Here is a 21323-nt window from a genome sequence, read left to right as displayed (position 1 = left end):
GGGCATTATTGTTCGCCTATGAATATGTGTTCATTTTATCTACACAAGTATGATTTGCATAATTTACAGTACAAATATGCACATATTTACAGGCAGTTTTAGGGTGATCACTGTTTGGGAGTAGAATCCATTATTATAGACATTCCCAAATATATATAAGAGCAATAAAAACTGATATATACTATTCAGTATATGAATTTGGGGGAGAACTACTTTACAGCAACTTGCCCTCTTGTAAATGAGAATCGAATGGATGTTCAGAATGGTTGGACGACATCTGCATTCAATCAATAGCAAACACTGATCTAATTCGGTCAAGATAGACAAAAATGCCTTTAAGTAGGTGAGATGGTGACACAGGCAGAAAAATCAAATGGTGCCAAGCAAAAGAAAACCATCTTTGATTTCGAAAGAATTCAAGTTGCCATATATCTTTTGCCGAGGCTTTCGGAGCAACCTTTACCCAACATCTATCTATCGGACAGTTGCTTTTCCTTCTGACTTCCTTAGGTGGGTCAAGTTTGCGTCTCTCCCCATCCGTCAGTGTAAAATTTAATGCCCCACTAAACTTGCCTCCTTCTTTGCCTGTTGTGTAGGCCTGGGCACACTGAGGCAGCAATAATTTGTGAATTGGTTAACCCGATGATCACCCCTATTCAGTGGGACTAACGTCTAGTCCCGGGTCTTGGGGAGCGGAGCGTAGGGTGTAGAGCTATAGGTTACCATTAGGAGGCGCTCGCCCAGGGCTCGGCCCCGCGTTCTTAGTGTCTGGAACGCTCTCTCGCAGCCTAGCTCTATGGTTTCCGTTGTGTTTTCCCCGGAATAGGCGGAGCTTCCGCTTCCGGTGGGGCCGTCCCTAGCGGCGGAGATGGCGGCGACTGCGGCAGAGGCTGCGGCCTCGGGCTCTGGAGAACCCCGGGAAGAGGCTGAAGCCCCCGGCCCCGCCTGGGATGAGTCCCAACTGCGCAGTTATACCTTCCCGACCCGGCCCATCCCGCGTCTGAGTCAGAGCGACCCCCGGGCGGAGGAGCTTATCGAGAATGAGGTAGGGGGCGGGGCCGCGTCGAAGAGGGGGTGGGGGGTGGGGGATGGGGGAAGGGACTAGGTTGGGAGGAGAGGTCAAAGGCGAGTGGTGATGGAAGGGAGGGGTTGTGGACTAGGCCGGGTTGTGGACTAGGGCCTAAGGGGAGATGGAGACGGAAGCGAGGAAAAATGGGACTTGCGGGGTTCGTGCTGGTTAACAGGAGAAGTAATTTTGAAGTTGGGAAGTATTGGAATTTGGGGACAAGAACCCACTAGCTCCTTGGGACGACTTCATTTGTTTTTTCCACTTAGGAGCCTGTGGTGCTGACCGACACAAATCTTGTGTATCCTGCCCTAAAATGGGACCTTGAATACCTGCAAGAAAATATTGGCAACGGAGACTTCTCTGTGTACAGTGCCAGCACCCACAAGTTCTTGTACTATGATGAGAAAAAGATGGCTAATTTCCAGAACTTTAAGCCGAGGTCCAATAGGGAAGAAATGAAATTTCATGAGTTTGTTGAGAAACTGCAGGATATACAGGAGCGAGGAGGTGAAGAGAGGTAAATTCCCAGGTCGTGGTTTTCCATTGGATCTAGGGCATCTATTTTCTTTTCCTTTACTTATCTGAGGATGAGTTTTCTAGCGTGAGGGATGATGGAATGACTAGACTTGAACTGTGATTCTCAAGTTTGTTGTCTTCATAAAGTGAGAGTCACACTTGCCTAGCAGAGTCAGGTAGGTGAATGAAGTGAGTGAAGTTGTTTGGGTGAAAGCTATGATGAAGCTGAAGGCATATGCCTTATTCAAAGTGCGAAGTCATTACTTGACTCTTGTTTCCATTTTGGAGTGCAGTCCCAGGGTTGCCAGATAGTCTGATTTTTTTCAAGAGAAACCATAAATCAGTATTTTTATTTAAAATCTTTTTGACTTTTAAATGTGGGCAGCTAATTCATATTTTTTGAAATGCTGCAAGAGACCAATTTAAAATATCTGTCAGTAGATTTCCTGAGATTACGGGTTTGCAATCTTTGTCCTAAAATATTTGAATGGGGGCAGTGCAGGCTGAAAAGTTGTATAGGTGAGGGTGGGGAGAATATGGATGTGTTGCGTTGTATTGATGATAGCAAGCACAAGACATATACACACACGGGAGTGACTCTTTCTCTCTACCTTTATCTCTCTTTATGAGGGCAGCCTCTTATGTAGGTCCCAGACAACATTCAGTCCCACAAAATAACATTGCCTCTGGGGAATTGCTGTCACTGAGTACTTGATGGTGAATGACTATCTCCGTCTCACATTTGGTGCCCAATCCTGGGTTTTTCTTCACTCTCCAGCCTCAGTTCTCTTCCTGACTCTGTTAGCAGTATGTGGCAGAGTGAAAGGATTTGAAACATTTTTATTTTTTTTTTGGCTTCCTGACTCTTAGCTGTTGTCATAATGATGGAACTTTGACCGGAAGAGTTTTCACAATCTGAACTATGGTTGATTTGTTCTTTATGTCTTATAGAGACTGGTTCAGTTGAATCATCTCATGCATTAATGTCCTCAAATTTACCACAGTGCATGCGCACACACACACATACACCCAATGTTGAGAAGAGAGATTGATATAAATGATGCTGGTGGAGTGTAAAGCTATTGATTGAACATATGCACTGGAATGAGCATGAGATAAGACACATGAGTTCTCTGGTTCCTCAGTCACTTTAAGTTTCTTGCTTCCTGTAGCGAGAGCATTCTGCCTAAGTCTGAACCATGAGTGTAGTCTGTACTTTATGGGTGATTTAAGGAAAATTTTTAACTATTTGCAAGATTTGCCCTATCAGCTGACTTTAGCACCAACCACCTCTATTGTATAATTGTACAGCTTGTTATGATTCTCGGGTGAAGGGTGTTAGGATCCTCTTTGAGCTATTTTGAGGATTTACTGTTAAGGTTTCACAGGAATTGCTTAGATTCCTGTTTGGGGAGTGTTCCTGACTCTTTCAGAGTTACTTGAGAAATATTTGTATGAATATATGTACATCATAATCTGTGGGGAACGTTCCAAGGTTGCATTCGAGTCTTGAGGGTTCCATGTCCCCAAACAGGTAGCTGTTTCCAACTTATCAAGATTTTTAATTAATGTTGCCTCAAACATTGTGATTCCAGGCACTGGGATACCTTTGAGCTTTTGAAGTAATGCTCTCAGGACCATTACTTCTTTTTCTTCACATTTGCCCCCTAAATAATGTTTCTTTTGGGGCTTGATCAAGTGTGTTTGGCTTTTCATATCTATTAAGTAACTTCTTACCTTCCTCAGGCATGTTAGGGGCCCTGGGTCTGCGGAAACCTTAGTGAGGTATTTTTCTTCAGCTATAGATGGCTGCTACAGATAGGTGGCTGAATCAGTTAAGATAAACTAGGCTTCAGTCCAGGGCTCAGCGACTTGAAGCAACAAAGGTTTATTTTTCACTCATGCTACATGTCCATCTCAGGTCACCTGGAGACTCTACTTACATCATCTTTTGCTCTTTGGGACACAGATTGCTCTAGCAGTTGCCATTGGATACTTTGCAGTTGCTGTGGCAGAGGGAGAGTGATGTGGTAGTGTGTACTGGTTCTTAAAATTACAGTTTGGAAGCAGCACCAGTCATTTTTGTGGACATCTCATTGGCCAAAGCAAGTTATATAAGCAAGCCTTGCTTCAAGGAGGTGAGGAAGAATAACTCTCACAGGGAGGGAACTAGCTCTTGGTGAACAATAATACGAGCTGCCAAAATGGCCATCAAGGGCCAAAGGGGATGTCTCGTGCCCCGAGAGTTTCTGGAACAAGGCTGAGTCATCATTCTAGGGTCTGTGGATAGGCTTCGAGGAAATCTATGAAATTATATTAAAGTTCAATGTGTACATTTTTATGGGGAACCTTGCTTGGATTCTTTTTTTTTCTTCCTTGGATTCTTAAAGGATTCATACTGTGACCCAGAAAAAGTTAAGAATCACTTCTCTAAAATATAAAATTTGGTGTTGAACAGAGCTCAGAGAAGGATAGGTAAGGATTCAGTTCTGTGAGAGTCCCATGACTGCAGCTGTTCTTTGTGGGAGATGTTGGTATGGGCTTGGGTTTGGATTTCCAGGTATGAGAGGCCATGCCAGGGATAGTGTGTACATGCACTAATGGGATTTTCTTCTTGGGGAACATAGGTTGTATCTGCAGCAAACACTCAATGACACTGTGGGCAGGAAGATTGTCATGGACTTCTTGGGTTTTAACTGGAACTGGATTAATAAGCAACAGGGAAAGCGTGGCTGGGGGCAGCTGACCTCTAACCTGCTGCTTATTGGCATGGAAGGTAAGAAATCTTTCAGAAAGCAGCATGGCTTGGGGTCATATGAAGTGATTTCTGAACCTTTCCCCACCACTTATTCGCTCCATGACTGTCAACAAGTCACGTAACTTTCTTGTCTCAGTCTCCTAATTTGTAAAATGAACACAGTAATATCTTATAATTAACAATGAAGATTAAACGAGGTAACATATGTTATGTGAGGTACTCTAAAAAGAAAGTTCCCTGTTCCCTTCCTCAGCTGCTGTGTGAGTATATATATTCAGATATTAGGGATCTCTAAAATTCTGTTGTTCTCTATTGGATCTGTCTATATTCAGAAGATTTTTATCCCAGTAGAAGAGGGAAACATTTTTCCAATGTAAATTGAACCTTATCGTTTGAACAGATAATACATTAATGGGGTTAAATTCAAAAGGTGTAAATAGGTATGTAGTGATAAATCTCTCTTCCATTTCTATTTCCCAGCCTCTCAGTTTTCTTCCCTCCCTGGAGGCACCATATGTTATTAGTTGCTTGTGTATCCTGCTAGTGGATTTTACACGTACATAAGCAAATACATGAATACTTTTTTTTTTTTAAATAAAAAGAGGAACCTTTAAACTCCAATCAGGAGAAAGAGAGCTACTTACCAGCCAGGTTCATTGTCTTATTCTTATTTTTATTTTCTGTCACTTGCTCAGTGCCAGGCCCATAGTAGGTACTTAGTAAATGGTGAGTAAATTGGGTTGAACAAGGAAGCAGAGTAATTACCTATTGTCATTCACCACTAGGCTCTGAAGTCTCTTCTTCCCCTTTGATTGTCCTTTCTTCAGATTTGGGTCCTTTGCTGCCAGTGTTAATAAAACTTTCCAGCAGTGCAACTTATGAATTGACCCTTAACCTGACCCTTTGAAAGCAACTCTTGGTTGACCTGCCAGGAGCCAGTTCTTGTTTACTTGACTCTGAATTTTTATGTTGCCTTCCTATCCTGTGGTGTAGAGAGCAGGGAAACAGATCCCTCAGGTAGAGATGAAAGAGCAGGTCTCCTTTGAGGATGCATATGGATCTCTGCACTTAGGAAAGCAGCTGTCTTGGCCCACCCAGGCAGACCTGGGGAATGTTTTCTAAACTCCATTCCCTGCAGAAGTCCCTTGATCTCTCAAAGATTGTGCAAAGGATAAACATCAGATGCAGCCCCACTTACAAAGAGTAGATGGAGCATACATACGCTAGGGCAGAACTAATTCAGGATGGCATTTTAAATAATTTGCCTTATTCAAAGTATACAGCTCTCTTCAGGAATCTGATATGCTTCCCTCGATGAGAATCAGCAGCTCCAGTGTTGATCTAAAGAAGTGTTGCAATCCCACAGGTGTGATGAAGTGGGAGCAGAGGTTGAGAATCTTTGAGCTCCAAAAGAGCTACCCAAAGCAAGTACATATTCGTACAACTTAAAATGACTGATTAACTCCATCAAAGAAGATCATGCATGCATTGCTGATACCAGTCATTTCAGTTGTTTCTAACTCTCGTTTTTTTGCTGCCCTTGAATTCGTGCCATAGTCAAGAAGAGTACAAGTACAGGTTCCCCTCAGCTGTCTAAAAGAGCATTCCTGTGAAACCTTCTATAAGCCAAGATGATGTAAAACAAAGAAGCAATTACTTTAGGACACATCTTGCTAATGGATGCACAAAGTAAATCGAGATAAAGCACAGATGCTCACAGACACAGTTCAGAGCTATGGTGGCTTGATACTGAGATGCTGGCTGGATGCTGAGATGCTGAGTGTAGTTTCCAGGGGAGGAGATTGGCAGTGCCACTCTCACTGCTTGCGCTTGCTGCCTCTATGATGGCTCGCTGCCAAACAAACACTGAATGATATTTTTGCTTTTTTTTTTTTTTTTTTCATAAAAATGAAAAGGATTCTTTGGTTTCCAAATTTCCAATTTCCAATCCAAATTCTTTGGATTTCTTTTGGTTAGCAAAAACAGGTACAAATGTAGGTCTTTTGTAAACGCAAAGTGACGTAAAGCGAACTTTTGAAAAGCGGGGCGTACCTGTACAGACTATATTATTTTGCCATACTTGTATCACTTTGATGTGCAGTTGCTTCCAGTAAGGGCTGCAGTCATCATTTAAGAAAGTCTACTTTGCTAATTGATGGTGAACTCTTAGCCAGTGATGTTTGCTACTAGACTTATCACCCATTAAAAGTGTAGCACCTAATTGGCTGAGAGTTGTAATTACAGTCTCCCTGATTTTGCCTGAAATTTTGATTTGGAACCCTTTGCTGAGAGGGCAAGCTGGGTTTCTCTCCAGCACTGGGGCCTATGTTCCATCCTGTGCAATAGAGTTACTGCTCTGAATAAGAAAATGTCTGTCTTCCTACAGGAAATGTGACACCTGCTCACTATGATGAGCAACAGAACTTCTTTGCTCAGATAAAAGGCTACAAGCGATGCATTTTGTTCCCTCCGGATCAGTTTGAGTGCCTCTACCCATATCCTGTTCATCATCCATGTGACAGACAGAGCCAGGTGAGCTCGTGTGGTCTGAGGAGGGTGTAGAACTCCTTTGAGATCCAAGGCTGGCATGTCTTTCCCCTTCTCTGTGGAGGTATGCCAGGTTTGGACAAACTCAGAGGACAATTTCACAATGTAGTTTATATATTCCAGGTCCCTGTGGTGGTCCCCAGATGTTTAAGGCAGACCCCATCACTGATGCTGGTGGACTCTGGTTATTCTGTTTGATTGAATTATAAGTTCTTGGAACAAAATGTGTATGTCTCCATTGGATTTAATAATTGTTTACTTTTGTCATGGATGCTACTTCTTTTTGATAAAGAGAAGGGTGAATAGAATTGAGATATGTCACTTAATGTCTTTTCTGGATCTCAGTGAGGTGTGTGGTTGACTTTGTGGCCAACCAGAGAGCGCCTCTCCTTTCTTGAGGAGAAAACCGCTTAGCTACCTCGTGTAGAAATCTTTGCTGGTTAGAGTATGTATTGGGGGAAAAGCTTCTGAAGGTTTGGGTGAAGAATGAGTCCTAATTCCTCAGATCTGCAGGCCATGAGTATGTTTTCTGACCTTTAAACTGTGATGATTGGCTTCTGACCTCAGGAGCACTGAGGCTTAGTATTCTTTATCATTTAACATTCAGCAATGCCCATCTTCTTAGGTCGTTCTCTGAGAGAGTTTGTGTATGTTTAATGTGTGTTGTGTCTTCTGCTGGATATAAATTCTAAAGACTTTTTTAAGGCATCTTTCTTGACTACCAAAGTTACTGATAAAAATTTGGTGATTGACTGATTTTTTTTTTTTCTCTTGAACCTCTCAGGTGGACTTTGACAATCCTGACTACGAGAGGTTCCCCAATTTCCAGAACGTGGTTGGTTACGAAACAGTGGTTGGCCCTGGTGATGTTCTTTACATCCCAATGTACTGGTGAGGATGGGGCTAGGACTGGGGGCTTTTAGGGAGCGTTCTTTCCCATTCCCTGGAAAACCTTATCCATGTCTCTTCTTTTGAGTTGTGGCAGGATTGGACTTATGTGATATACAGGAAGGTTGGCATACCCAGATGATGAGCATACTGAACATGGGGGAAATGACAGTACTGTTTCTAGACAAGATGACAGTTCCTCAAGTCCAAAGAGATCCCAGAGGCTTGAGGCTAGAGAAACTGTTCTTGACTCTTTGGTATTTGAAGGCTGAACACCACTGCCTCTAGCCCCAGAGTGTGTTTGATAGGATGAGTGTGAAGGTACTGTCTTCATTATATCCCTTAGCAGGATTCTACCTAGTTTCAGAGGATCCCTCCCTCTGAAAAGTATTGGTGGCAAACAGGAGCCTGTTTATTTTCTTGCAGGTGGCATCACATAGAGTCATTACTAAATGGGGGGATTACCATCACTGTGAACTTCTGGTATAAGGTGAATATGGTTTTTTTCGTAGATGGGAGTGGGGTGAGGTAGGTGTAATAAATTATTTAGGGGCAGGGTGGGGAGGTTGGCTATCTCTGGAAGTGATTCCCAGGTCTTTGGGGGAGCTGGAGAGGGTGGGGTTGAACTGGGTTTCTTAAGGGAGGATGGTGCTAGGAACAATGGGTGACACTGAAGCCTGCTAAAGACATTTCCTGAGCTGCTGCTTCCTTTGCAGGGGGCCCCCACCCCTAAGAGAATTGAATATCCTCTCAAAGCCCATCAGAAAGTGGCCATAATGAGAAACATTGAGAAGATGCTTGGAGAGGCCTTGGGGAACCCACAAGAGGTATGTGGCTGCCCCAAGGTGGCACTCCTGTGACTCAGTGGGCAGAGTGACCAGGGAAAGTCAGGATTGGTGTCACAGTCTGTGTAGCTCTTCTGTTTCAGTATCTGTTGTCCTGTTTCTTCATAGAGGTTATGGGTATGTTCAGAAAATCCTTGTTTTCTGATGAGAGCTGGGCTTGACTGGCGGATCAATTATAATCTGTTCCATGCTAGTAGTAATGTTCCGCATGGGGCTTATGTGCCAGCTGGGGACCCCCGAGGGGATTCTTTTGGAATGGGAAGCGAGCAGTAAAGCATCTACTCACACGCTCCCAGCTGTGCCAAGACTGCTCTAGGTAATGTTGAGACCTGCTTCCCACGCAGGTGTGCCAGTGGCCCATTGGGTAAATGGGGGAGGTTTGTATCTGTAATGCTCTTACCTCTGTCCTTTGGATAGCCTCAGCATTCAGAGCACCTGTGGGCTTGGGAGATCGCACCAGCCTGATTACAAATGATCTTTTCAGGATATAGAGTCACTTAAGATTCTTAAGTCACATTTACAAAACATGCACGTAAACACTCGGGGTGTCTGGGATTATTAGCTCCTCTGACCTTCTGTCTGTCAGTTTGGTTCTGCTTACAAATGTAGGGTATTGTGAGAGGGAAGGTAATACAAGATGGACCCAGAGGAGAGGGCCGTGCTCCAGAATACTGGGTTGACCGCTAGGAAGAGAGTTGGTTAGAGGGTTTACAAGATTGAATGGAAGCCTTGTCCTTGCCCTTGGCTGGACATCGATGTCTCCAGACACACCTCATCTGGCTCCGGGGCTAGGGGACAGGCAGTTCTGACTGGCTCCTCATGTCTTTTCACAGGTGGGGCCCTTGTTGAACACAATGATCAAGGGCCGATACAACTAGCCTGCCAGGAGTCGAGGCCTCCTGCCAGGTGACTGCTAGCCCGTCCACACCGCTTCATTGATGAGGACAGGAGACTCCAAACGCTAGTATTGCACGCTGCACTTAATGGACTGGACTCTTGCCATGGCCCTGGAGGCAGGTGTTCGGGGCAAGGCAGGGTGGTTGGCACTCCACTCCCATTCGGAGGGACTTCTTACCCTTGCCTCTGTGCCCCAGCACCTTCCCTCTCTGCCCCCTAAAGTCCTGCATTCAGTGTGTGGAGTCCCCAGCTTCTGGTTGTCATCATGTCTGTGTGTTAGTCTGTCAACCTTGGGATGTGTGTGCGTGTGTATGCCTGCACACGCGTGTATGTATTTGTTCCTTGCTCCCTCCTGGGTCAGGATGCCACCTCTGGCCCTCAGCTCTGTCTCCTGCAACCTCAGTGCCTCAGCCTGAGAGAGGGGAGATGTTCTTGGACGCCCACTGCATCTGGGCTACAGGGCCACAGCTATCCTAACCATGAGGTCAGTCTGCCCCCTCCCAGTTTTCACAGAGTGAGGCTCTAGGCTGTTGGGAATGGCTACTGAGACTCCAGTGGGGAGAGGGAGAGTGGGGAGGGTTGCCTTTGAGAGCCTAAATAGCTTCCTAGGAGAGCAAATTAGACAGGGTTCCAACTTGAACCTTCAAGCTCAAGCCATACACAGAAAAGAGCCTTGGGACACAGGAACCAAGGATTGTGCATAACTTCCAAATTACAGACACATACAGCTTCTTTCTTTCAGCACCAGCTCTTGTTCTCTGTCCTGGGTGCCAGGGGAGTCATCCTAGCAATGGCTTCTCTAGGTTCTAGGGGTGCAAGCCTCTGTGTGGATGTGTTTGTGGATGTTTGTGCCTGTGTGCGTGCATGTGTGTCCACACTGGCCTGCCTCTCTGCTTACCAAGTTTCTACTGCTTAACCTTGTCCAGTGGGACATACAGCGGGAGCCCCAAGGCAGTGCTGCCTGACCTGGTCTAAAGCTTTTAAACTCATTTTTAGCCATTGGATGTTGGTCAGGCCTCACTGCAACCTGCCTGAGGCTGACTGGCTAGAGCCTCCAGGTCCGATGACCCTCCCTGCCCAGGCCACGTCCTCTGTGTCTGCGGAGCTTCTTGGCTCAGGAGACAAAATGGGGTCAAGCCTAGGCAGCTAACTCACCACATGTCATCCACCTCATGGCAAGGGCAAAAATGTAGCCTTGCCTCTTAAAGCCAGCGCCTCTGCCAGACCCCACTGTAATGTTCCACAAACACCCTCAGAAGTCAGGGCAACTGGTGGAGCATGGAGAGGAATTTCCTTTTCTGTTCATAGCTTTTCATTGGAACCCCTCTCAGGGCTGCAGCTTACAGCTGGGCAGCTGTGCACTGCACAACTCGAAGGGCCGTCATTCACACCTGTATAATGGAAGTGGGGCCCCTGGGATTGGGCAGTGTGGTGGCCCTGCGTCTGCTCACCTCCACTCCCATCTCCACGCCCCTTCTCTCTGGAAGGAAAAAGGAGTTGGAAGTCTCTGGGTTCATTATTTCCTTTTTTTTTTTTTTTTTTTTTTGCCAAAGGTTTACTTCCAGTGTCTGAGCTATGGCTCTCACCCCCAGAGCTCAGTTCACAGTTACAGTGCACTGATGGACTGAGAGGATGCATATGTGTGTGTGTGCGTGAGCGCACTTGTGTGTATTTTGGGGAGGGGTGTTTATTTTTAGTACCCCATTCTGGGGTTCTCTGATGCAGTGTGGGTGTTCAAACATGGTACCTTCTCAAGTGTAGTTCTTTCAAATATAGCCAATGCTGGAAAATGTGATTGCAGTGATCTCCATCCCTCCATCTCTTTTGGGAAAGAGGAACACAGCAAAGAAAACAAGGCAGACAGAAGATAAATTGACCACAAAGACACTTTGAAATATAGCACATTATTTTCCTTCTCAGCAGCTCTGCTGCATCCCTTGCTCATTCCTCAAAGGTGTGGGTGATGTGCAGCAGGGAGGCGTGGTCTCTCAGCTGCTCCTCTCTGGGTGCTGTGCCGACCCAGGTCTGCATGAGGGGGAGGGACCTTCACAGGTTGGGTCCTGATCCTTGGGTAATGTCTCTGGGTTCATGTCCAATAGTGATCCCTGATTATTAGACACCTAATGTGTGCCTAGTGCTTTTAGTGCAAGGTAGGTATTCTCATTTTACAGTTCAAGAATAAGCAGTTAGTGGCAATCAGGATTCAAACCTAGTACTGTTTGGCTGCAAACCCCCTGCTGTTCTTTTCCACCAAACTACATTGATTCTCCTACTGTACCTCCTTTGGACTACCGGCAGCAGGCAGTGTCTAGTACAGACAGGCTTAGCCCAAAAGGATACAGAAGATACAGCTCAGGGTGAAAGCTCTTCTGGGCTCCAGCTAAAGACTTCTTGGGAAAACTGCCAGGAAGCCATATTATGAGTTAAGAGTTCTGGAAGAAGTTACAGGGAAACAGTTCTAGATCCCACTGGTTACTTGTGTGTCCTTGAATAGGTCCCATAACTTTTCCCAGCATGCTTCTGCATCTGTAGAATTGAAGATCTAGATCTAGATATTCACTAAGAACTTTGATTCATGTTCTGCTGCTTCCGTTTCCCCCAATGAAGAGACTGAGGCTCTTCCCTTCACGTACCTAGGTTAGGGCTGTTCAGGCTCAAATTCTACTCGTAGCAGAGTAGGACGTTTCTGCCCTGTTGCTTACTCTCTCCTAGCTGGCAGTGTGAGGGCAGACACATGAGGGGAAGATGGGTGTTTGGGCCTGTATGAGGGTCAGCCATGTTGCAAGATCCTATTTTTACACCAGCAGGTACAGAGGAAACTACTCTTTTGTGAAGTCAAATATTTGTTGGGGGGTTGAAGTTTGGGGGGTGGAGGAGGGGCTGTTCTGGGCATCAGTTGAGCAGATGCCCAGGATGCCTGGGGGAGACCAGCTTCCCCTACAAATCAGAGCTCTAAATTACAAGGTTTTTACCAACGCGAACAGTTGGGGGAAGTCGTCTGCTCTCATTTGCGTAATGGTTTCTGTCACTGGTGATTAGACACAGGATGAAGGAAAAGAAATTTGACAATTAGGAATGAGCGATCATTAATCTGAATCTGTTAGGAGACAGGGGAAGGATCCTTATCAGTGGGCCAACCCAACATGAGGAGACCCTCCTTCTGCCCCCGCAGAGACTCTTGGGCCATATACACTTTCACTGTTCCCACCATAAGCTGAGCTGGTATTTTCTTAGCAAAGTCTAGGTGGGCCCAGTCCCCAGGCTGAGGTGGATACAGGAACAGACATCTAGAGGCATGAGCCAACAAAGGGTGTCAAATGCAAGTGATAGGGCAAAGAATAGCAAATAGAATGGTTTTGACATGTGTATGCTGTTTGTGGAAAATGTTTTTGTAATCAACACTCCAGATACCCCACCTGTGACATGTATTTGTTACATTCCTGCACTGCAGGGTGTGGAGAAAACCTGCTCTTTTATCCTCCAGGAGCCTCTGCTTAGTTGGAGAGGAAACCACATGAAACACCCAGAGGTTATGAAGCCATGTGTGGTGCCCCCTATGAGGACAAGGTTAGAGACTGTTGAGAGAGGAGGAAGATCAGTAGATAGCAAACCTCAGCCTCCAGGCTCCTCTCAGGCCCTGGGCTCCCCAGGGAGGACTCTTCATCCTAGGCTCCCAGCAAGGATGATTCTGTCCCTCCCCCCTCACACGTCATTGCAGCTGTAGTTATGTGGAAGGCACGGAGACCCCTGCCCAGATGTGTGAGCAGGTGATGAGATGAACTAACAGGCTGAGTGTTAACGTGTGGAGAGTCCCAACTTGGATCTTCTCACGTCTCCGTGTCCCCTCATCTCTCATCTCTCTGTCTCTTCAAACATCGTGGACAGGATTTGCACCAGTTGTTATTTGTTTCTCAGTTTTGTGGCTTATATGTTGGTGGGTTCCTTAGATCAGTGGCTCCCTCAAGGATTGGAGGCAGGGGTGATGGTGGTGGTTGGTTGTCTCGTCAGAATGTGAACTTCCCATGGATAGGGCTGTGTCTCTCCCCTTGGTAACTTTCCTACCTCTGGTTTGTCTACCCTTCAAAGTCCATTGCAGGGTTTAGTAGGGCTGCAGAGAGTGGCCCTCAGGGACCAGTTTTACCCAAACAGGGTGGATACTGGGATGCTCCTAAGAAGTGCTCATGGGCTTCCAGAGGCCCTGGCCTTTCTGCCCATGTCATCTTCCCTTTTTCCAGAACCTCCAGTTCTTGCCCCCCAGTCCCTGCCTACTTCTCTGGTATCCTCTCAAACTGCCTGCTCTAAAGAGATGTTCCAGCTTCCTTTTCCAGAGTGCCCCCAGTTTCTCTTACTTATACTCTCCCTGCCTAGGCTCTTCAGCAGCCTCTTCACCAAGGTCCTTTTTCTAAAACAGTTGCTTTCTCAGAAGCTCTCTGGCTGCAGGTGTTTGGATTGACTTTCTCTAGGATCCCTTCATGTTCCTTTTCTGATCTGCAATAATTCGTTTACCCACGGTTAGTCCATTTGTTCTGTGTCTGCTCTGTTCTCTTGCCATTCCTTTGTCACTTCTGTACGTCCTGGTTTAGCTTTTCTCAACTCTGGGAGCCCTTTCTGCTAGTCTTCAGCCAGTTCTGTTTAATCTTCATAGGACTTAGAATCTTCAGCGGAGCCCTGCTGAGCACTTTTGGTGCATTTCTGGGGGACAAAGCCTCAGACACTGGCAACCTTGAGGACCAGGGGTCTGTGGTTTGTGAGGCCTCCGGAGATGGGTGAGAGGAGGGAACCTAGAGAATCATGGGCAGTGGAGAACCAGTGAGGGGAGATTGAACAGGAGACTCCCCAGGAGTGGAGCTGGGCCTGGCAAGCCTGGAGGGAAGAACTGAAGTTTGTGTTTCCACATACATGCATCTGTGTGCCTTAGGGTCCAGCAGTTCAGGGATGGTGGGTGTTTTGGGAATGTCTGCTAATTTCGCTCAGGTGTCTTTGGTGATGCTCTGAGTCACCAAATTTGGCTGACTTCTTTGTTTCAGTGTTTGCTGGAAGGGAAATAGCATATTGAGTAGTCATGTGTCAGGAGTGGAGGTCTTCGATGAGAAAGGCCCTGGAAGCTGGGGTAGCAGGAGACAGGGGCCCAGTGGTCAGCTTATATACCCAGACTGTCACTTCACTCCTCCAGATGTTTAGTACAGTAGCTGATTAAAGACATTTTTTAAAAAATTGGGCCTTGCCTTCTTCCCCACCTGAAATATAGTCTTCAGGTGATATTTTGGGAAGGAGCATGTGTCCTTTAACTTCCAATGAGAAACAACCTAACAATCTAGTATAGTGTATAAAAACATGGATTTGGGAGTCAGATGTATTTGGTTCAGATTTCTAGCTTTGCTACTTATCAGCTGGGCTTGACCTTGTTGATTGACTTGACCTTTCTGAGCCTCAAGTTTCCTCAACTATAATGATATGTGTATAGGGGAAGGTGGGTGTTGAAAATATCTACCTCAGGGCTGATGGACTGATCAAAACAATGTTTGTAAAGCTTTACCACAGTGCCTGGCAAACACTTAATAAATGGCTGTGGTAGTGGTTATATTTATTTTGTGACTTATTCAGAAACTTGATTTCAGTGATTCCTTTCCTCTCAAGAGCATAAGGAAGAATAAGGAAATTATGCTGGAGAAACTCATATTGAGATGGGGACAGACAGAAGAGCCTTGGTATCTAAATCCACCCTAGAGGGAGGGAAACAGGGAAGAGTCTGATGCCTTCTACTTGGTCAGCCAGACTTTACCGCTCTCATCGGCCCAGGGCCGGCGTGAGAAGCTGTCAGGTGTGAGGTCTCCTTACGCTGCGTGAGGGGTGAGGGCAGCTGGGTGAGTTCCCGTTACACCTGGAGAAGCTGTTGCCAACCTCATACCATGAAACACCACAGCAGTCAAATCAGGCCCGCTTGTTTCCGTTTTATTGCATGCCCTTCCATGTATTTAAGTTTCATATGTGTTAAGATTATTTTAGGACAGAGGGGCATTCTGAAGAGAATTCAGAAAAATATAAGACTGGAGTCTCAATAGCTACCATCTGTGGAGCCCCTGGAGCATTTGTTTCAGGCCCAGTGCTAGTCTCTACCCATGTGCTCTCAGTTCATCGGGGGCGTCAAGCAGGCAGTGTTACAGGTCTGCAGAGGAGAAGCACCTGACAAGCTCCGGTGTTCACAGTAGGCTTCTTGCAAGAAGTCACATAGTCTAAGGTGATATCTGCAAGATAACCAGGGGTTGGGAAGGAGTAAAAGGCATGTTTCTTCTCTGGCTTCTCTCTTCCAGTCCCAAAGCAAACACTCTGTTCCTCCATGTTTAAGGGTTTTAAGAATCACTCGTAGGAAAGAGCCAGACAGTGGACCCCCAAAAGAAGAAAACCCTTTGGTTAGCTACAGAAACATTTGAAAATCATTTTGATTGTCAGCCCAGGTTTGTCCTGGAGTGCAGATGGATTGGACTTGCTCAGTTGTAACCCTTTTCCTGACTGCTTCCGCAAAAGACTTCATTCTGGCCTCTGGAATTTCACCCTGCCACCCTACTTGGAAGAGATGCTGGATCCAGTTACTTAGACATCAGCCCGAGATGTACTCTGGCTGCCTGGAATTCTCAGCCTCTTCCACACTGATATCCCGCTGATCTCTTAGGTTCTTCCCCCACTCCCAGCCACTCCCCTCCTCCCCACTATGAGCCACGCCTCTCTGCAGCGCCCCTCTAGCCACTCATATCCTCTTGGGTCTGACCCTGGTCTCCAGCCCCATGGATGAAGAAGATCTCTCTCTAGCTGGTGCCAAGCCATCTCTGGGCTTCAGGCCATTCTGTAGTCACTTTGCAGTCACCTCTCCACTTCTGGTTTCTTTCGCTCTGTGCCTTGGAAGCCTTCTGGCCACAGAAAATGTTGCTGTGTTTTATTCAGTTTGCTTAAAACTTACTTGGTCATTGAGGTCAATCCTGCCCTTCAGGGAAGCTCTGCTTCTTATCTCTGTATACAAGCTCTTGAATGTATAGTGTATGGTGCAATATAGGGTAGTGGTTGAAAATGAGGACTTCGCATATTTGGCTTTGAATCCTAGATCTGTCATCCTATGTGACCTTGGGCAAATGACAAACTACCTGAAATTCAACTTCATATGTATGAGGATAACATTATCTACCTTGTCAGGGTTACGTGAAATAAGGTATATAAAGAAAGGCTCAGCAGGGTGACTGTTCCATAGCAGAGGCTCGATTGTCATTGGCTTCTAATGGCCGCAGCCTTGTCTCTTTTGAAGCCTTTACTTCTCTTCCATGTAGCTTTCTGACAAAGGTCCTGCGTCTACTCCCAGAGCAAGTCTAGTTGTCAGGTCGTGAGCAGAGCAGAGATAGCATAAATTTCTTGCTCCTGCTACCATTCCCTACCCCTTCTCAGTGACCTTCAACTCACAAGGACTCTAATCTACTATGCTGCCATCGCTGAGGAATGATCTAAAATTTATTTTTTATAATATTAAAAATACCTGAAACACTGTCAGTGAAAATAGAAGACCTCAGACCTGCTGTCACCAAGGGAATAAGAAGCACTGGAAGTGTGAGTTGGTGGCACAACAGGTGTGAAGGAGGCACAGCAGGCAGGGACACAGGAGACAAGGAGATGGGCACAGAGGCCACCACGCTAGTCTAGAGGCAGCAGGGCCACAGGCTTGTGAAGTTTCCCTCCAAGTTTTTGAATAGTGAGCTTTTGACTGTGAGCAAAACCCCACCCATTTTACAGTCAGTATAGTCATTGTTCTTACAAGGGTTTACGTGATGATTTGACAAGAATGGAGAATCGGATGTGACTCCTGGGTTTGAATCCCTATTGGCTGCTTCCTAACTATAACCTGTTAACCTAGGTTAAGTCTGTGCCTCCGCCACTTCAGCTATGAGGGGTGGAAAATAGCGCATGGCTTGCAATATTGTTATGAGCGTTTGTGATGATGTTTTTAAAACACTCAATTCAGTATGGGCACTCAGGAAACGGTTTATTATGAAGACCCAGTGTCTAGTTAGTGCTTGGAGAGCTGGGCTTTTTTGATCCTACTCTGACTCTCAAGATAATGACACTTGAAGTGGAATCACAGAAGAGATGACTTGGGGTGGGGAAGCAAAATGGAAGAGATCACCAGGTTGTGGAAGAGACTGAAAGTCTGAAAGGCAGATATGGGGAAAAAGGTGGTCTTGCTAGGATGGGGTCTTAAGGAGCAGAAACAGAGACCTAGGCTCTGGGTTACCATCTGATCCCCAGAATGAAGGAAATAGGGCAGGAGGGTGTCTGGGGGGGACATGGTGTGTCTAAGTGGAAAGGACACAAGGTTCAGGGGCCATGAACCCCTATGTGAATCTTAGATGTCCGTTTTTCAGGCTGGGTGACTTTGGGCACATTTGTCTCCATGCTTCAGTCCCCTCATCTTTAAAAGTGGTCAGTACTATCACCGCCTCCCTTACAGGGCTGATGGGACAACATACGTGAAAATGCTGTCTAAATTGAGCGCTATATAATACTTGTTGGGTGGTGGTTTAGGAGAGCTTTCCCAGAGTGGGTGGGTCATAGAATTGCAGGAATTCACAGATAAGAGCCTCCCACATTTCCAGCAGGAAACAGTAAAGCAGCATTTCCCACCAAAACACTGTCTTTCACTGTGCCAATATTTGGTCAGGATTTTGTTTTGGTTTAAGAAGGAAAAGCAGTGTGCTGAGAAAGGGCATAAGTTTTGGAGTCCCATGGATTAGGTTTGAATCTTGTTTTCACCATTCCCAATGCTGAGATGGTCAGATTACTTACAGTCTCTGAACTTTGCTTTCTTAACAGGCCCCTTCGAGTGGCTATTGGGAATGAATGAGACAGCTCAAGTGAAACATCTCAGTGCCTAGTGCCTCCCTAGTAAGTGCCCAATAAATATTAGTTCCCTTTCTTTCATTTCTTTTCCCTTTAGGAAGCAGCTAGTTTACCCAGCTTAAAAGGGACTCAGTTGTCCACGCCTTGGTGTGAACAAGTAATATTGGAATTCCCTTCTTGTCTAGGGTGAGATCGGTTGTCCTAAGGAGTGTGAGTGTGAGTGAGGAAGAATCATGGGAGAAGGTGGCAGGACTCTACTATGTTGGAGCTGGAGTAGGGGTCCTTTGGTCATCTAGTTGGTGTGGGGGTGAGTGAAGAACGCGTGATGTCGAGAGGTGAGTTTGAAGAAAGAAGGTGGGTGCCGAGTGCTAGAGGGAAAAGCCAGTCGAGGGGTTGTGTGGAGTGGAGGACAGGACAGTGAGCTATGGATGAGATCAGAGTCCTGCCAGGGGAACCTTAGGAATTGTGACTACAAATCAAAGTTGTGAGAGAAGTCCTGCATTCAGCCAGCTGTCATCTTAATACCTCAGAGTTGTGGTCCTCCCAGAAAGGAAGAATATAAAAAGAAAGCAGAAATCTTCAAGATGGAAAGACTTTTTAAGTGTTTTCAGAGTCAAGGAAATGCACAACCTAATCAAGGTATCTGACAGCCTAGGTGGGGTTCAAGATGCCTGAGAAAATGCAGTTGGGTATTGAAGCGCATCAAACTCAGGGATGTGAGCTGGGTGACCACCTTCTTAGGTAATGGAGACCCCATGATAGAGATTTCAGAGACAACAAATAGGAATTTATGAGTCCCTTCTTAGAATCCAGTCAGTAGCCCAATCAGTGTTTCTGGTTGTTTTACCATCTCAACCATCTGAGAAGGCAACCTCCAAAATGTATGTGCAGCATCAATTGTTTCCTTGATAGGTAAGCATCTTTTAACTCTGGAGAACTTATAATGAAGGATAGGCATGTTTAAGAACATGGAACCTGCAGCACTACTATATTTGCTCGAAGGAATCTATGCAGTTTGTTTTTAAATCCTTAACATATGGAGGAGAATTTGCCTTTTAGTTTGATAGGTTTACCTTGTAATACCAACTAAAGAGTGTTGAATAATTTATTTAGACTTGAATTTTAAGTCGAAATCTCGCCAAGTCTCTATATTGTTTTGGAACATTTAAAATGATTTGAGATTTGCTGTATTTATGAACATAATCTATTGGCGATATAATAATTAAGTACTTGGGAAAGTTTGTTTTAGTCAGATAAATGAAGTACTTAAGAAATAAAATATATTAACCTCACATTACTCCTTTGTTTTATAAACAAAATAATAAGGTTTGTAAGCTGAACTTAACAGCTTAGACAAGAACTAGGATTTTGAATATGTAACTTCGAAAACTGAATATAATTCTTAAAACCAAAGTAATTTCTGGATAGTTATTTCTACACACAAAAGTGTCCCTCATGGATATCAAACACGTCCCAGGGAAACTCTGCACATAGTATTACCACAGACCCAGTCACTCAGCCTCTCTGGGTACCAGTCGCTCTCCAGGCACTGGCAGCAGTTAAGATGGCCACCGTGGGTCAAATCATAGCTACAGACATGGTTTTTAAAACTTTTTTAAATTGGTTGGCAACATTTATGATAAACTTTAATTTAAAAACAGAAGCTTGGGGCTTCCCTGGTGGTGCAGTGGTTAAGAATCGGCCTGCCAGTGCAGGGGACACGGGTTCAAGCCCTGGCCCGGGAAGATCCCACATGTCGCGGAGCAACTAAGCCCATGTGCCACAACTATTGAGCCTGTGCTCTAGAGCCCGCGAGCCACAACTCCTGAGCCCGCGTGCCACAACTACTGAAGCCCGCGCGCCTAGAGCCCGTGCTCCGTAACAAGAGAAGTCACCGCAATGAGAAGCCCGCGCACCGAAACGAAGAGTAGCCCCCGCTCGCCGCAACTAGAGAAAGCCCTCACGCAGCAACGAAGACCCAACGCAGCCAAAAAAAATCAAATAAAAAAAGCTTTTGGCTTCTCTGGAAAAGTAGAAGATCTGGCAACAGTAAGATCCCATGTCCCATAGGGCAGCAGTTGGCCAGAGCTGAGTAGCTGCCACCACTTTGGGCATGTCCTTCCCATTTGCCACAGTCATCACTCTTCATTTTGGTACCTAATACCTGGTTTATCTCACCTCTGTGACCTGTCTGGCCCACGTTTTTGCACGTGACCCCTGAACTAGAGGTTTTCTGAGGTTCCTAACAGCAGATTGATAGCTGGGGGAAGGGCTCAGGAAAAGTGCAGTCCCTGCCCTCCTCTCTATTCTCATCATCCCCTCTGTCCAGGCTGTCTTTTCCCAGCCACCTGGCCCCAGGGCTGGTTTCAGCCCCTAGAGGAAATACGCAAGATGTTCCCAGGCTCAGACTTCTCTGTGTTTGCTGCTGTTGTCTATAACCACACTGGTTCCAGAGATTCTCTTGCCCAGACACTTTGCCTGGGCTCTGACCTCATGTCTCAGTTCCTGTGAACTTCCTGCTTCCCTTCGTAATTTGACCACAGCCTCACTCTGGTGTGTGAGGGCCCCCAGGCTCTGCTTTATGAAGCTCCCGTACCTGATTATACCTGGTCTGTCAGGCTTGGTTTTGAATCTTCTGACTCAGACTCCCAAATCCCAGCCGCATCTCCACCATCACTGCTCACTCTCTGGGCAGTGTGGTTACTCAGCTGAGGGATGGAAGATTGTTGAAGGTTCAGGAGACATGGGAGGTGAGGTTGGAAGTGTTTGCATTTTCAAGAGAAGCATGGAGGCAGAAGCCAATCACAGTTTAAGGAGGCAACCAGTAGAAGGCTTTTTAGGTGAGGGAGGCAACTGAGCATAGTTGTAGGCAGAGGAGAAGGCAGCAGGAGAGAGAATTCAAGTGTGAGAATAAGGTCTCAGAGGA

The 21323-nt window shown here is 45.8% G+C and overlaps 1 protein-coding gene across 1 annotated transcript; it reads left to right on the top strand.

The window, feature by feature from the left end:
* The first annotated feature begins 819 nt into the window (after nucleotides 1-819).
* HIF1AN (hypoxia inducible factor 1 subunit alpha inhibitor) lies at nucleotides 820-19689 on the top strand. The gene is made up of 8 exons (XM_036828344.1): nucleotides 820-1045; nucleotides 1336-1586; nucleotides 4213-4361; nucleotides 6730-6875; nucleotides 7675-7781; nucleotides 8205-8268; nucleotides 8495-8605; nucleotides 9457-19689. Exons 1-8 carry the CDS (start codon nucleotides 869-871, stop codon nucleotides 9499-9501), a joined length of 1050 nt encoding a protein of 349 aa, XP_036684239.1. The 5' UTR covers nucleotides 820-868; the 3' UTR covers nucleotides 9502-19689.
* The last annotated feature ends 1634 nt before the right edge of the window (nucleotides 19690-21323 follow it).

The sequence above is a fragment of the Balaenoptera musculus genome, chromosome 16, assembly GCF_009873245.2.
Source record: "Balaenoptera musculus isolate JJ_BM4_2016_0621 chromosome 16, mBalMus1.pri.v3, whole genome shotgun sequence".
Classification (NCBI taxonomy): Eukaryota; Metazoa; Chordata; class Mammalia; order Artiodactyla; family Balaenopteridae; genus Balaenoptera; species Balaenoptera musculus.
This window is presented reverse-complemented; position numbering and strand designations above follow the sequence as displayed.